The 14,893-nt window shown below is 43.4% G+C and overlaps 1 protein-coding gene across 1 annotated transcript in view; it reads right to left on the minus strand.

Annotated features, from left to right (window-relative positions):
• The window catches only part of slit1a (slit homolog 1a (Drosophila)), a 109,035-nt gene that overhangs the window by 77,332 nt on the left and 16,810 nt on the right, over positions 1 to 14,893 (minus strand). Inside the window, exons 3-4 of the mRNA XM_061838042.1 lie at positions 14,354 to 14,425; positions 13,003 to 13,074 (exon numbers count right to left, since the gene is read on the minus strand). Coding sequence (XP_061694026.1) covers positions 13,003 to 13,074; positions 14,354 to 14,425 — 144 coding nt within the window. The remainder of the gene's footprint in view (positions 1 to 13,002; positions 13,075 to 14,353; positions 14,426 to 14,893) is intronic.

The raw sequence follows: 14,893 nt of genomic DNA on the forward strand, positions 1-14,893 counted from the left end.
CAAACAACAAGCAGCCATGACTCACAAAAAACACAACGAGGTGAGTCATCCTTTTCATCAGTGAAACTGCATGTGTACTCATTAAAGGTTTTCCTCTGAGGGCTCACTGATGCAACAGTGAAGAAAGAGCATTAAGGAATGTAGAATAAAGTTTTGGGACACCTGGCCATGACATCAACAAGAAGAGAAAATGGAAGGAAACGTGGACTTGGATGTATTCGCAGCTAGAACACTTTCCACTCCTCTCCAAAAGACTTTCTAAGAGATTTTGGACTGTGTCTGTGGGAATTTTTGTCAGTGTATCCAGAAGAATATATAGCGTAGTTGGGACTTTTGAATAGGAGGTAATTTGATCAAATATTCCTTTATATTGTTCATTGCACCACTTGTATTTCTTTCAATGTGTACTTCAGTCTTGGCAACAACAGTGCTGGGTTGTGTGTGAATGTGCGTTATTGTGGTAGAGGTTCATGAAAGGCACTCCAGGACTCTTGAAGACCCAGACCGGCTTGACGGTTGAGGATGGGAACTCAGAAGGGTTGCTTGACAAAGAGGCTATCCCCTGGTGTGTATTTTGCAGAGTGAGAGGGGATCAGGATAGATGGCAAAAGTAGAGGCAGCGATTAAAACAAGAGCAGGTGCGACTCCCATGAACAGTATCGAACAGCCCAAAAAATAACAGGTCTATCTGTTACAGTGACGGCTAGTTTCTTCGAAGCACAAAAGAGAGAAATATTGTTTAGCATTTAAGGACTTGGGGGGATTTTCCTCAAAGAGTTTTTGGTTGAAATGGATGACAGACACAGTATACTGAAGAGGAACTCAATACATTAGTGCATGTGGGGATAAAATGAACATGCAGGAATTATAATGGAACTATTCCCCCTGTCCATCTGATCCAATTCAGAGAATTCTCCGTCAATTGTAAAGCGGCCTCTTCGCTAACACGCATATGGACAAAAACTGACATTTCACATTGTCAGCTTGTATTACAATTGACACATTCCCCCCGCTCTTGTACCAAAAATGGTACAGTCCTGTCATGCTCTCTGAACCAAAAAGTTCCCCACTAACCCCACAGACACATTGTTTTAGTGTACATCTATTTGAGATTTTAGCCACAATGGAACCCCCAACACCAGAACCCTTATGCCAACCTCTCTGTACCTGGAAGTAGCCCGCCAAGGAATTAATAGTCACTTTGTGCCATTTGAGAGACAATGGAAGCATTCTCCCCAGACCAAACTCACAAATGGTACCATTCCATCATCTTGCATCCCTGTCCAAAAATGTTTCACAGACAAATGTAGATACAAACATTACATCAATATCTTTAAAATAACGTTTTGGTAAAGAATACATTGTCTTATTTTGGCACTTGAGTCCTGATGTAAGCGAATTAAAAAATGGTTAGGGTCCACGTGTGGTGAAGATGCACATTCCCTCCTTACATAATGGTGGACAAACAAACACATTGTTCATCAATGTTTTTCTCTGTGTTCAAATATTTAATGGTCTCATTTTGCCTTTTGATTAATGATGGAAGGCCTTACCCCCAGATAATTACAAATATGGTATGGTTCAATCATCTTTGGGAAGCAGAAAGTTCCATTTTCCCCATCATGGAACCATTCCCGTCACCCTAGAATCAAACGATGACCAGGTCCAGTCATCTTGTATCGTCCTCCATGAAACAGGAAGTTACCTACCAACAATCCTTATCCTACGGCCGACTCTGTGAACCAGGAAGTTTTCTGCTATCAAACAGCTGGATAAACAAATACAGCCGTTCACCATTTGTTTCCCACTTTTGTTCACAGTTCTGCCTTGGTGGAGGTCTTTGCTTCACAAAGTGCCATTTCAGTTTTCGCTTCAGAAGCAGACATTAATTATGTTTTCTGCCCCTCCCCCAGACTGTTGACTGACAGGTCTACTGCCTCCTGGGCCAGTCTGGCTGTGAGAAGAGGAGTTGGTGACTCAATAGGCTAATAAATGGTGAAGGAGGGGTTGGTCACACCCTCCACTTTTGTACCCGCTCTGTCACGCCTGACCCTTAATCAAACACACAGACACAACCCCCCGTCACACAAACACTTTGATGGTTAACAATGTACGTAAATGTCATCTCACACACACCTTCGCGTCACCTCTGGCAGCCCTGACCCTTTACCAAATACCCAGGCCTTCCCCTGTATCCAAGGTGACAAAATGAGGCCCCGGCTATCTCCTAGCAACCGGGAACAATGAGCTCCAAAGAGACGGAATGGCTTGAGCGAAAGGGCAAGCAATTCTCTAGAGATAGAAGGAGGGATGGAGGGATGGGAGTGGAGGGGATGAGGGGTGATGGGAATGGTGGTGGGACACGTCTTTAACCATGTCACAATGAGGGTGACTGCTTGGGAAACGAGGCCGGGCTTCCCGAACCCCACTGACCGTCACTGTTTAACTTGGCTGCAGTCACTCACCCAACAAGGAAACAGAAAAAGTCTTAACTTCCATCTTGCATATGAAAAAGGAATAATGGAAGGAGAGAGATCAATTTCCTACAATCTCCACGAGAAGATTCCGTCGGACTGTTACACTAAGGAAAAAGCTCAAGTTGTGAACGTGTTAACTCCGACGCAAAGCTATCTTTATATCCACAACCACAGGTAGGAAGGTGGATGATGGTGAGATTGCAGGAGGGCAGCGTGACAACACTGCCAATCCAGTCTCCATAGAAACTACTAAAGCTTCACCAGAAAAGATGAGAAAAGTCAAGCTGTCCCCGTTTCGCCGAGGTATTTATCGCGATCCAAACTTGATGAGCCCAGATGCCATTTCTGTTCTGCCAAAATTCTTTGCGAGGAAGTAGGTTGTTCTGGATAAGTCAACGATGTTCAACCAATTAACCTATCACAAAGAGTAAAGAGAAAATGGGGGAGCGGAAGAATAAGAGGATAAAAATGGGTAAAAAGTGTTAAAGAAGTGCAGGGCAGTCTGTTAGCTTGCTCATGTGAAAAGTCTTTGTTAACCATGAATGACCTCCTTCTCTTTTACAGCAGCTTTATGAAGTGGAACTTGGGCAGATCCCCTTTAATGCCTTTGAATACCGCACACGCACAGACACACTGACTGTACTTTAATTTTTTTTTTTTTTACAAAGGGGAACTTAAATCAGAAAGAAGAGAGACTAAGGCACGTCCACAGCTGTGATGCATTTAAAGACCTTTGGACTAGTTACTGTGAGAGAAAGGTTATTAAGAAGAATCTTTGAGAAGTGAAACCTCAGGTCATACGATTCACAGTTCAACCAAGATTTTGAGAAAAATATGAATAAAAAATGGCACGTAATTGTTGCACATGATGTCATTTCCGACATCAGCATACGCAGATAATGTTAGTTAAAATTGGCCAGTGTGCAGTTTTATGATAGTGAAAGTTTTACTTGAGATCATCTTCCATCCATCCATCCATCCATCCATTTTAAGGACCGCTTATCCTCACTAGATAAGATTATTTCCGTTTAAATCATTTCATCAATGGGAAAATTTGCTGTCATACCCCAACATTTAGGAGGTTGTCCAGTTTCCTTTATTGGAGTGTTTGACTTTACACAGGGCAAGTTAATGGAAATCATTTTAAAGAACATTCTCGGGTCACTTCTGTCAAATTTGAGACCCAGTCACCCAGTATCTCCACAAGGATTCTCTCAGTGTTATATCAAGCCATCCATTTTTCATAGGACTTCCTCTCTTTAGAGTTGCGGGTGAACTGCAGCCCATCCCAGCTCACTTTAGGCATGAGGACCCAGATGAAGAGACTTGGGTATCTGGTTAAGGATGCCCCCTGGACACCTCTCTTATGAGCTCTTCCTGGCATGTCCCACCGGAAAGAGGCCCTAGAGATGACCCAGAACACGCTGTAGAGACTGTGTTTCCTGGCTAACCCAGTTAACGACTCGGGACCTGGGTATACAGCAGTCTGGGCCTTCTCTGCTCTTGAGCTGCTGTTCCCGACAGCCTCCCGCGGATAAGGGGAAGACAATTCATGGGTGGATGGACTTCTTAAGGATCCTTACACAATGGGCTTAGAAGTGAATAACTAATTATTATCGCTAAAGGTCTTATACCAACATTTCTGTAGTGTTTCATCCGACTTAGTACAATAAGCAAGACGCTAAAATAAAAAGCATATCAAAGTGAGAGTCACAATTTTCCAGGAGTCTACTGCTGGAGAGGTCATAGACGTATGTGGACCTTGTTTGGGTGTGGCAAGGTTCATGCTGAGTTTAGCCCACTACAGAATATTGTGCCGTTTCCAAATTACGAGTTACCGCTTCTGCTGTGGTTCGAGAGAACTCCTAATATCCAAGTTCAAGGTAATTCCTTCCGTGGGTTTAATGAAGGTGTCAGAGGGAGGGAGTATTAATGGTGTGTGGCTCGGGGTAACGGTTGAACAGACACACACATATATGCACATGGAGCTTTTGGGAGGATTTAATGAGGCTGAGTATGGAGGATTTAGGGAGTGGCATTGATTCTACTGGGCAAAGTCAAATCAAAGAGCGCCCGCCTGTTCAAACATCCCCGCAGTCAGTCCGCCTTTGTCCCCGGGTACTACTTATTCTCATGGTGAATTTATGAGGTGTTGACTTTTTCGCAGAGCAAGCAGAGAGAAATAGAAGAAAATGTGTATTAGTCTGTGTCTGCCATTGATTTCTGGCTTATTCTGTTGTCCTGCTTGAATCGTCTGACCTTCTAAGGCTGTAAATATAAGGAAATATATTGGGTTGGACAGAGGAATGTTACAATGATTTGTTCCATTCTTTTAGAGTATTGTGTGTAATGCTGAGGTCGTCTTGACTTCATGGGAACTGTCCACATATTGCACCGCTGGATTACTCTGGCTTGACCAATTTTCTTACTCTGAAGTTCCGTGCTGGGAGTATGCGCTCTACTCACAACCGGCACCAACAACACCTCCCACCTCTGCCCCCACCCATCAGCTTTATCTCCACATGAAAGTGTCTGCAATCTCATTACCAAAACCTGGAGTTCCTTAGAACCTCCAGTCCCCAGGCCCGTTTTAAGCCAGGGGATGAACAAAGCCAACCAGGGGGAAGATGAATTAGAAGAAAAAAAAAATCTCATACAGTACAGTATTTGGATTTGAAATCAGTCCGAAGTTGAAAATACAGAGAGGATACACGAAGTCATGGAAGGCGAGGACAGGGAAGTGATAAGTAGGGTGTGACAGGCAAGATGACAGAAAGGAAGTGGGGTACGACTAAAAGTGGGGGATGGGTAGGCTTTCTAGTCTTATCGCTGCAATTTTTTTTTTACTAACCTCCATCGTGTCACACAAGCCTCTTTTGGCAGAGTCCCGCTTTGAAGTGATAATGGACCCTTTGGCTAATGCTCCTCTGCAGGTGCACTGGGCTTCCTCACCCTCTACAGATGAGAAGCCTTTCAAAGTCTGCAGAGGAAGCCAATCGCTCTTCTGTACGGCCCTGGCTTTGCTTCTTTTGCCCTCTCTGCCAACTCCATTTGCTAAATCCACACAGTATTTATTGGCTGCCTCTGTCACATGTCATCACCTTCACATCCATCCGCTGCCCACCGATTCATTTAGCCCTTTCCTTACTCCACTCGAGCTTAATCTGTTTAACTCACTGAAATGCAGTTCTAATTGGATTCAGGTTTTCTGTATTTTTTTTCATCCTCTTACTTCCAATGGTGTCGCCACAATCAATCAATCATTTTCTTTGCCATCTGTGACATCAAACTTGTGATTTCCTGATTCTATACAAAGGAAAGCCATGCACATAACATTTCACCACATACGTAGCTGAGATCACTGCCTCATCCTCGGATACCAGATGCCTTTTCCACTGTGTTGAAACTGAAAAATTTTGCAACATGATAGTCAGACCTGGAGCAACGTGCAAGTCTTGACAAAACTGATTTGCAGCACTAAAATGTGCTGTGAAATTTGCGGAGCTCAAAACTTTTCTTCCCAATATTTTACAAATACATTTTAAAAGTGCACCACTGGCCTACAAAGTAAAGAGGAGATGATTTGTTTGGCTCAATGTTTTCCTGCAGACCTTTTGCCCAGCTTTAGACTGCATTATCTAAAGCTGGCGTTTAAGTTCTCTCCAGACTAAAAGTACAGCAGAGCCTGTAGAGTCTGAACTGAAGTCTTAAGGATGGACGTGAGACCCACAGAAAGACAGCGAGAGAGATTATAGCCATTGGCAAGAGGATCAAGGGATGGGTCTTAAACCCCTAATTATGCACACATACAAATAAAAATCCTCAAATCTCACAACGCCCGGCTTTTTCCCAGGTGACTAAACCAATCTCTTTTAGCCATTCTCCTCGCAGCGTTTTTCTTTGTGTGATGACCTTCCAAAGAAAAAGTACATTAGAACCTCCACACACTGCAGCCCAACAAAATGCTCAAAGGCATCTTTTTAAATCTCTGAGGGGGCCACATGACACGGCTGGGGCAGCCATTTTCCTTGTATGGGTATGTTTGCCTGATATAATCGTGGGTGGTGATAATTCTTGCACTGGAGGACAACAGGCATCTTTCCGCCCGAGTGAGGAAAAGCTGTTTGTGTCGACCTGGAATACATCCAGCAATCCACCTGGGACCCAGACCCAGACCCAAACACTTCATAACTAAAGATTACACACAGACAGTCCAGTGCTCCAGTTAAAAACCTCACCGACAACGCCTCTCCACCATGATCTAGAGGAGATTGCGGTGATCGAAATCCCTTTTTTTTTTTTTTGACACAGCTGGAACAAAATGGAGGGATACTATATACTGAGATAGTAAATACAGATTGTAAATTACAATACACTCAATTAGGCTGTGTAACCAATGGCAAAGGCTTATTTAGAAAACGATATTACTATATTATTACTACATTACTATATTATAAACTATGCTGTTTATTGAGGGGATGCATCCGCATATTGCAAGAGGGTTCAGCAAAGCTCACAAGACCTCGGCATACCTGAATATATCCCAGCTCAGTGTGCTTTTGCCTTAGCTCTATGTGGCCTCTTATTCCAAAAGAACCAAACTCAGATTCAGATATTTTTTTAGTACAGTTTCAGTACTTTTGTGCACTCAAGCCACTAGTTTACTCTACAAAGAAATATGTCATGCAAGCAATATACTTTTGACTGTAAAGCATACTCATTGGAAATGGCTTTGAAAACATAATATACTGTACGTTAGTTATCAGAGGCGGTACTCAAGCCCACAAATCCTGATTGTGTAAAGCCTACTCATTAAACATTTAATTATTATGTGGTTTGAAAGCTTAGCTATGGGATGGATTAATGGGCGGGGGGAAACTTTCCACATGCGGGGAAATTTAAAAAAAAAAAAATTAAAATTAGTACTCACATCGCGAAAATTGGTGTTAAATTAAACGTTTGGTTGTACTCACACAACTACAGCAACTTCGCAACAAAATGGGCGTAACTTCTGGCCAGTTTGTGGCATTCCACAAGCCTGGCAATACCTAGGAGTGTGTATGTGTGTGCGCACGTTTTTCCCTTTGAGTGTCGGCTCCAATTTGGACCAAGTGTTTGTAACCAGTCTGAACTGTCAGCAGTAGGAGCAGAGAGGAGGACAAACAGGACCTCCTTGGGCAGTTTCACTGAACTGAGTGAAATTCCTGTGTATGTATACTCATGACGGATCTGGACCACACTGTGATGTCTTATTCATGTTGTATCAATTCATAATGACCAGGCCAGTTCCCGACGCAGGAAACACATGTGCAAAAGCACACGCTCGACTCACACATGTATGTTTTGACGGTGATTCTGGACTAATGCATGTCTGCGTGTGTGTTTGTAGATAACCAGTGTGGGCATATGCAGTATGTGCATGTGTAGAGCAGTGTGTAGCAAAATCTGGACCCACAAACAGCATTGATGTCCCTGTGCTTTGGTGTGAATATTTAATAATCCTCAATCTACCGCGTTAATCATTCATGAGGACGGACACAGAATCGTCAGTAAATAAAAACACCGCTGTTTCTTATTTTTTCCCTATGAATATCTAAACTACTCTCCCTCCAGTTTCTTCTTCTTTTTAATTTCTCCTCTCGTGCTCCCCTTGTGCTGAAGTGGTGAATATTTTAAATGGCATAGTGGTTTTTAAATTACCGCCTTTTTGCCTTCCGCGCTTCACATGGTTTAGTCTGTGTTTTTATCAACTGACAAGGACAGGGGCAGAAAGAGATGCAGGAGCGAAAAGTTCATAACTGACTTGGATGGTTCGGTCAAGAACAATATGTTGCTGCAAAAAAACTTTATATTGACAGTTCATTTACAATGGGTTTTATATATATATAAATACACACACACACAGTGGGTACAGAAAGTATTCAGACTGCCTTAAATTGTTTTACTTTTTTATATTACAGCCATTTGCTAAAATCATTTAAGTTCACTTTTTCTCGCATTAATGTACACACAGCACAGCATATTGACATAAAAAAAACAGATTTTTTTCCAGATTTATTAAAAAGGAAAAAAACACTATCACAGAGCCATAAGTATTCAGACTTCTTGACACACACACACACACACACACACACACACACACCACACACACACACACACACACAACACACACACACACACCACACACACACACGCCTAGAATCTGCAACCAATGCTACCTCGACTTAAAGTCTCCACTGAAGCAACCAGAACCTGAATCAGTCGATTGCAATTAATTTCAGCATTTGCAGTCTTTTTCGGAAACTGGCACCGCTGCTAAAACGAGAGGGTAAGTACGTTCCTATGCATTGAGAGTTTGATGCTGGACAGATGTGAGGCGGCGATTTTAATCAAGAGGGCACAGTGATGACCCAGAAAGCGATGGAAGGAGACAAGTTGCCATGGAGACGCCGAGAAAGTTGGGCCCCAAACAGTCTTCGGAGAGACACGGCACACCGAGGCAGGTCATTCATCAGCAGAGACAAAGAAAAGGAAACAACGAGACAAGTTTGTAGCATTGATGGTCTGGCCAGCTCACAGACAGGAATAGCAACAGGCGCTGCAATTGAATTCTTTTCATGTCGTCAGAAATAAAAAAGTTGAAGGTTGAAAGCCAATTTTCTGTCTTCAAGCCAACCTGCAGCTAACAGACCCACTGAATGGAAAAGCAAAACAGCATTAAGGTGACAGAGGGTTGATAGTGTTAACAATGGAGACTACTTTTTCTGGATATTCTTTGTTCCCTTGGCGATCAATAAACAGCAACACTCCTCCTATAGAACTAGGCAACAAATCGTTAACACTTATCTTAAACATCAGAAACAACATATTCCCTCACGGATGACGGCCATTAAATAGCCAATGGAAGTAACGAAAGTTTTTTAGTTTTTTGCTGTCTAATTAGTCTTATTTAGATGTCCTCTTTTCTTTCTTTTATGTTTGTGAGTATCTGTGTATCTATTTTTGCACGTCTATGTCATACTGCTAGTATGGCGGTATGTTTGGGTTCTGTGTATGTGAATATGCCCGTTGCCAAGCATTGCGCTACGAAAATGAAAGATGGAAAAAGGATCTTAAGGATGATTAAGACATGCCCTCCTCTCCAGTTCTTTGCCAAGATTTCCTCATCCCACCTTTTGTGCAAAACCACACCCCCGCCTTCTATACCTCCAGGGGAGAAATACAAGGTGAAACCAGCTCACCTTCCTATCCTTCACCCCACCATGTAACCCTCCGCTTCCGACAAGGTTGTGTTATGGCAACAACAAGCAACAACCTTCACCTCCACTCCCCCCACCCCTCCACCCATCAGAATGCATCCTGACCTTAAACCAGATGCTGCGTCCTCGGGGCATCTCTTCAGCTAACTGATAACTCCAGTATACGCCAAATCCTCTCACCTTTCCCCCATCGTCCCACGGTCCTCACTTCCTCCTGCTCTCCCACAGCGAAGAAACGCTAATTACAGACACAGATGAGCAGATTACAGCCGTGTAGCGTCGTGGAAGTGGGGCGAGACAGAGGGGGGTGGGCGCAACATGTTAACATTGATGAATGTAACTATTTTAACAGCTGTTGTTCACTGATGTACATTGTCACATCTGTCGCCCGTTTGTGGCCATTCCCTCTTCATTTTGTCACTGAAATCCATCAGCCATCCATCACTGAGGGCTTGTAACTGCCTCTTAACTATATCTAATCCTCTCTAATCAATTCCAATTATCTTGCTCTGTGCCACATACATCAGTGTCTCCTATCGCTAAGGTCTGAGAAGAGAGGGCAAGGGTGCAAAGAAAGGACACGGACACAATCCACATGCACAATAGGGAGGAAAAGAACTTGGAACACACATTTTAATTGATTAAATAATCATTCAGCGGTTGAAGAAGATCTTGCATCTTATTGGGTTAGAGCCCTTTTCAGGTGGATGATTATACCACATTGCTTTGCTTTCGCCGTAGTTGTTGGTTGGGTGAGTTTGACTTCAACTCTATCAAATAACAACAGTCCATCTTGGCTTTTTTTATTGTTTGTTCACATGAGGTTGAAACATGAGAAAAATATGAGCAAACGTCAGCTGCATCAAAGTCTGCAGTAAAAAAAAACCTCATAATGACCAATATCGCATTCTGTACAAATTTCAGTTCAACATTCACATCTGTTTGTGTTATTTTATTTTTTTATTTAAGCATCATTCTGAAATATTAACAACTTGAACTACATCCATCCATTTTCTGAGAGTCTTCAATTATTGTGGTACGTTGGCGGAAACCGGAATGCCCACGCAGGCACGGGGCTGGGATTTGAACTCCGGTCCTCAGAACTGTGAGGCAGACGCGCTAAACTGTCGGCAACCTTGCCGCCGGCATTATATTGCAAATGGGACTAAATTGCTCTCTCATTCGGAAATATTAACTACTTGAACAGCATTATATTACAAATGGGAATAAATTGCTCTCTCAACTGGAACACTGCTGACTCTTCGTCTTTCTTTGAGGTGAAAATTCAAAACATCCTGCACTGGTTATTCACATGGTCACACATACAGTATTTCAATGGCTATCATGCCACATAAAAACTTGAAAATGTAACCAACGTTATTTTATTGTTTTAAAAATGATCATCACTGACCTATTTGAGTATGTGATTGAGTCATTATTATATTGCCCGTCTTTTGCAATAAGTAAATGTTGCATATTACACTATTAATCCTATCCACAGACCAGATCAACATTAATTCAACTCAATTTATTGGTTATTGTTTACATTTTTCTTCCAAAGCCCCACTGAAACACAAGATTGAGATCAATCGACGTAATTTAGACAAAGCGCAATTGCGTAAAAGGTCCAGGAAGCCATTTTGCATTCACATGAAGAGAACCATCTGGGTGGTTGCACCACCTTTTATGATAATCTCCCTTGTTAAGGATTATAAAGGTAGACCCTAATGAGGCGCTGTGAGCACTTTGTGCAAGTGCAAAGGTACACATTTGACTTACATTATCATACCCTGGTTGTTTCTAACAAAAGCAAAAGGTACAATTGAAATAGGAGGAAAAGGCTTCCCCTGAGATTGGGAAACCTTTTAAATCCATTAAAAACTCCTGGCAGGAGTGAGAGGAGCCGTAACCTAACCGCATCAGACTGGAACCAGAACCGACAGTGTGGCCCAGACACATCAGGAGTTAAGAAACACATTAAGAAAAGGCTTTGTCTTTTCCTGCTGTTCTTTAAATTCCGCACAAATCAATCTGTCAATCCACCGCAAGCACCTTAATGGTTACTTTATTTTCAATTTGGTGGGACTGGACTGTTCATTTGTTTTAACTGCTAAAGAATATACAACATGCCTGAAAACCGTCATACCCTATTATGGCTGTCTTTAATTCATCTAAGGATCAAGAACCTATGAGTGTAGGCACATTGTGAATCGATTTAGCCAAAGTGACCAAGGTCTCATTGTGCGGGATGTGCCGGCACAGAGTTTAGAATAATGAGTGTGAAGTCAGATTGAATGAAGCAGGGGAGCTGTGTTAGCACAATTTGCTGGCTGCTGGCAGAGTCGCTTGCCCCAGATGGACTAATCACGCTTGTTCAAGGCCGTGTGGCAATCTGGAAGGCCTCGGCCTGGTCTGTCTCTATTCTAGCTAGACAGAAAAGCCAGCAAGCACTCCAAAAGCAGACATTTTCTGTCCCTCAACGATGACACTTTGCCCTAAAACCTAATGGGGAAGACTTGGTCTTAATGACAGGTGATGTGTGAATATGGTTATTATGCAGCAACAGATTCATGATGGTATGACGAGCAGACGGGGGTCTGAGGTGAGGATCGCGAGCTAGTAGAAAGCACTGCATGAATAGATGGCAGGCAAATTCTTTTTCCATGTCCCGCAGTTTCATTGTTCCCAGATGCTACAGGTAACTGGAATAATGAGAGCTGGAACGATCAGCTCGCAACAGGGACACTGATTATCCCAAAGATAAAACTCTACCAAAAAGAGAACTCTATAACCTTGTTAACGATGAGGACAAAAGTTTTGCATTACTGTGGGATGTTTCCACGGTGTGGCCCACGTGTGCGTACACATCAGTGGATGGAGATGCAGTCCACAGACTGAAAGATCTCAATAGGTATGATTTAAACTGGAAGACAGCCCAAAATATATTGGGCCACACATAACTTCCCTGTCAGCTGGGCACTCTCTATAGTAGGCACTGCCGATGATTAGGAATGCAGGCCCAGGAGTCCAAAAGCCAGAGAAGAACACTGGGGATCATTGAAGCCTCAACTGGCCTTTCAGTAAGTTAAATTTATGTCTGACTGCTGTTTAATTGTGCACGGTAAACCAAAAGCCAGCTTTGGGAAATGAAACCTTGCTGAGCTGTGTTACGACACACGAGAGCAAGAGCAGTGTTGAGAGATGACATGCGAACAGGAGGTGAGGGAGCGTGAAAAAAAAAAAAAAAAAAAGATGTCATTACTTACAATCGAGACAGGCCGGGGTTCTTCTGAAAGAGCAACTCGGGAAGCTGCTGCAGTTGATTACGGTTCAGGCGCCTACGGGAGAGAGTATACGATCAACCAGTGAATGTCTGTGTGTGTGTGTGTGTGTCCTTGTGTGTTGAAGCCGTGAATAATTTCTGCAACATGCATTCGAATCAGCGTAGCCACGGGCTATTGTGTTACAGCCGCTCTCTGAATGTCACATAAATATCCGCTTGAAAGTTCAGGAGGAATTAACGTGCTAAGTCAGAGTCAGCGCAGTGAATTATCTGCATGGTGGCATTACAAAACAGCGCCGGGGTAGGATTTCATCCTTTGCTCTCTTTCCGAGAGTTACAATGATCCAAGATGTCTGTTTGGTAACAAGTGAATTACATCAATTACATGATGTGCACATGTGGGGATTTGATCTGAGTTATATCAATACACAGTTTCTTGACTGGAACAATGCTTGGCAAACACGTCACGTCCAAGACTGGCAGGCTTTATGCAAATACACCATTTAAGTCAATGAGGAACAGGCTGTTGCTAATTTGCTGGAAACCACAGCTCTCTCCCTCCACTGAATAGTGGGGGCCTGTGGGAGTGAATGCAGTGGCTGTGACAGATAGAGAGGCTGCAAATCTGGGAGACAGGCTTCTGCCATGCGCACACACTTTGTCATGGATCTTGGGACCGGTGCCACTCACTACTGAGAACGACTGAGGTGGAGCGTCAGTGCGTAACAGGAATTAACAGTGTGCACCACCGCCTACCTGCTGGTGGGTTTGTGGCTTTTTAAATATCGGAGAACCAGCCACTTAACTTCCACATTGGTTTGGAACATGGCTGTATATAACCATTTGGAGGTGAAGGGGAGGAGGGGTGTTGAATACTGACGAAAGGTGATCCGCGCACGTCCTTGAGCAAGTGAAATTGTTAGCGTGGGTTTCGGATTAAGAGAAAATCTTTTATGGGTTCACCACTAATCGTGCGCGGCCATAAATTCATCTGCGGCACAGGTTTCCACGCGGCTAGCACGATTGATTTGCTAATGCACCGGGTGAGGTGTGGTTGGCTGTGTTTGCTTGTGTCTTTTCAGGGCTGGTTTACAAGCTGCTGGGGAGTGATGGTGCTGCCCAGATGAGTCTGGGTGTGCGGCGAGGGAGGACCACCGAGGGTATCCCTGTCGGGAAAAGGTAACAAGAAATCTCCCCACAGGGGAATGACAGGAAAGTGGCTTGTACTCCATCCACATTTCAAGGACAGCTCGGTTAGTCACGTTACACTCAACTAATTGCACGGACCCACGAGAAATACAATAAAAGTGTCCGACTGCAAAGGTGGTACTCACAGTCTCTCAAGCTCCTTCATGTCATCAAAAGCCCCACGCTCGATCACAGTAATCTGATTCTCCATCAGCTGCCTGCGGGGAAAGGAGTATTAGTGTTACAAACTGTAAGATAGACTGACACTTTTACTGGTGGTCTTTATCAAAGCATCCAAGGTATGCTTGGCTGGACATTAGTCAGTGGGTCTGGATTCCCACTTGGGTGAAACATAGTCGACACCCACAAACACACGCGGGCCAAGCGGTGTGGATGGAGGACACTGTGTGGAATCTTGGCCTGAAAAAGGCAGGCAGGGAAGGAAAGCTTGGCAAGGTGGCTCAGAGACGGTGGCTCTGGTGTGGTCCACAGGCATCGTGGTTGGGTGGGGACCAGACCAAAAGAAGGTAAATGCCATTAATCCCTCCTTGCCCCTGACCGCACTGAAAATGTTCAGGTGTTTTTAAAGAAGAAAAATAGCACTGTTTTATAGTACACTGCACATTCAAATAGCACACAGTGATAACAATAAATAGAAGGAAAAGAATAAAAACTCATTATCATTG

This window comes from Syngnathoides biaculeatus, chromosome 12 (assembly GCF_019802595.1).
Source record: "Syngnathoides biaculeatus isolate LvHL_M chromosome 12, ASM1980259v1, whole genome shotgun sequence".
Lineage (NCBI taxonomy): Eukaryota > Metazoa > Chordata > Actinopteri > Syngnathiformes > Syngnathidae > Syngnathoides > Syngnathoides biaculeatus.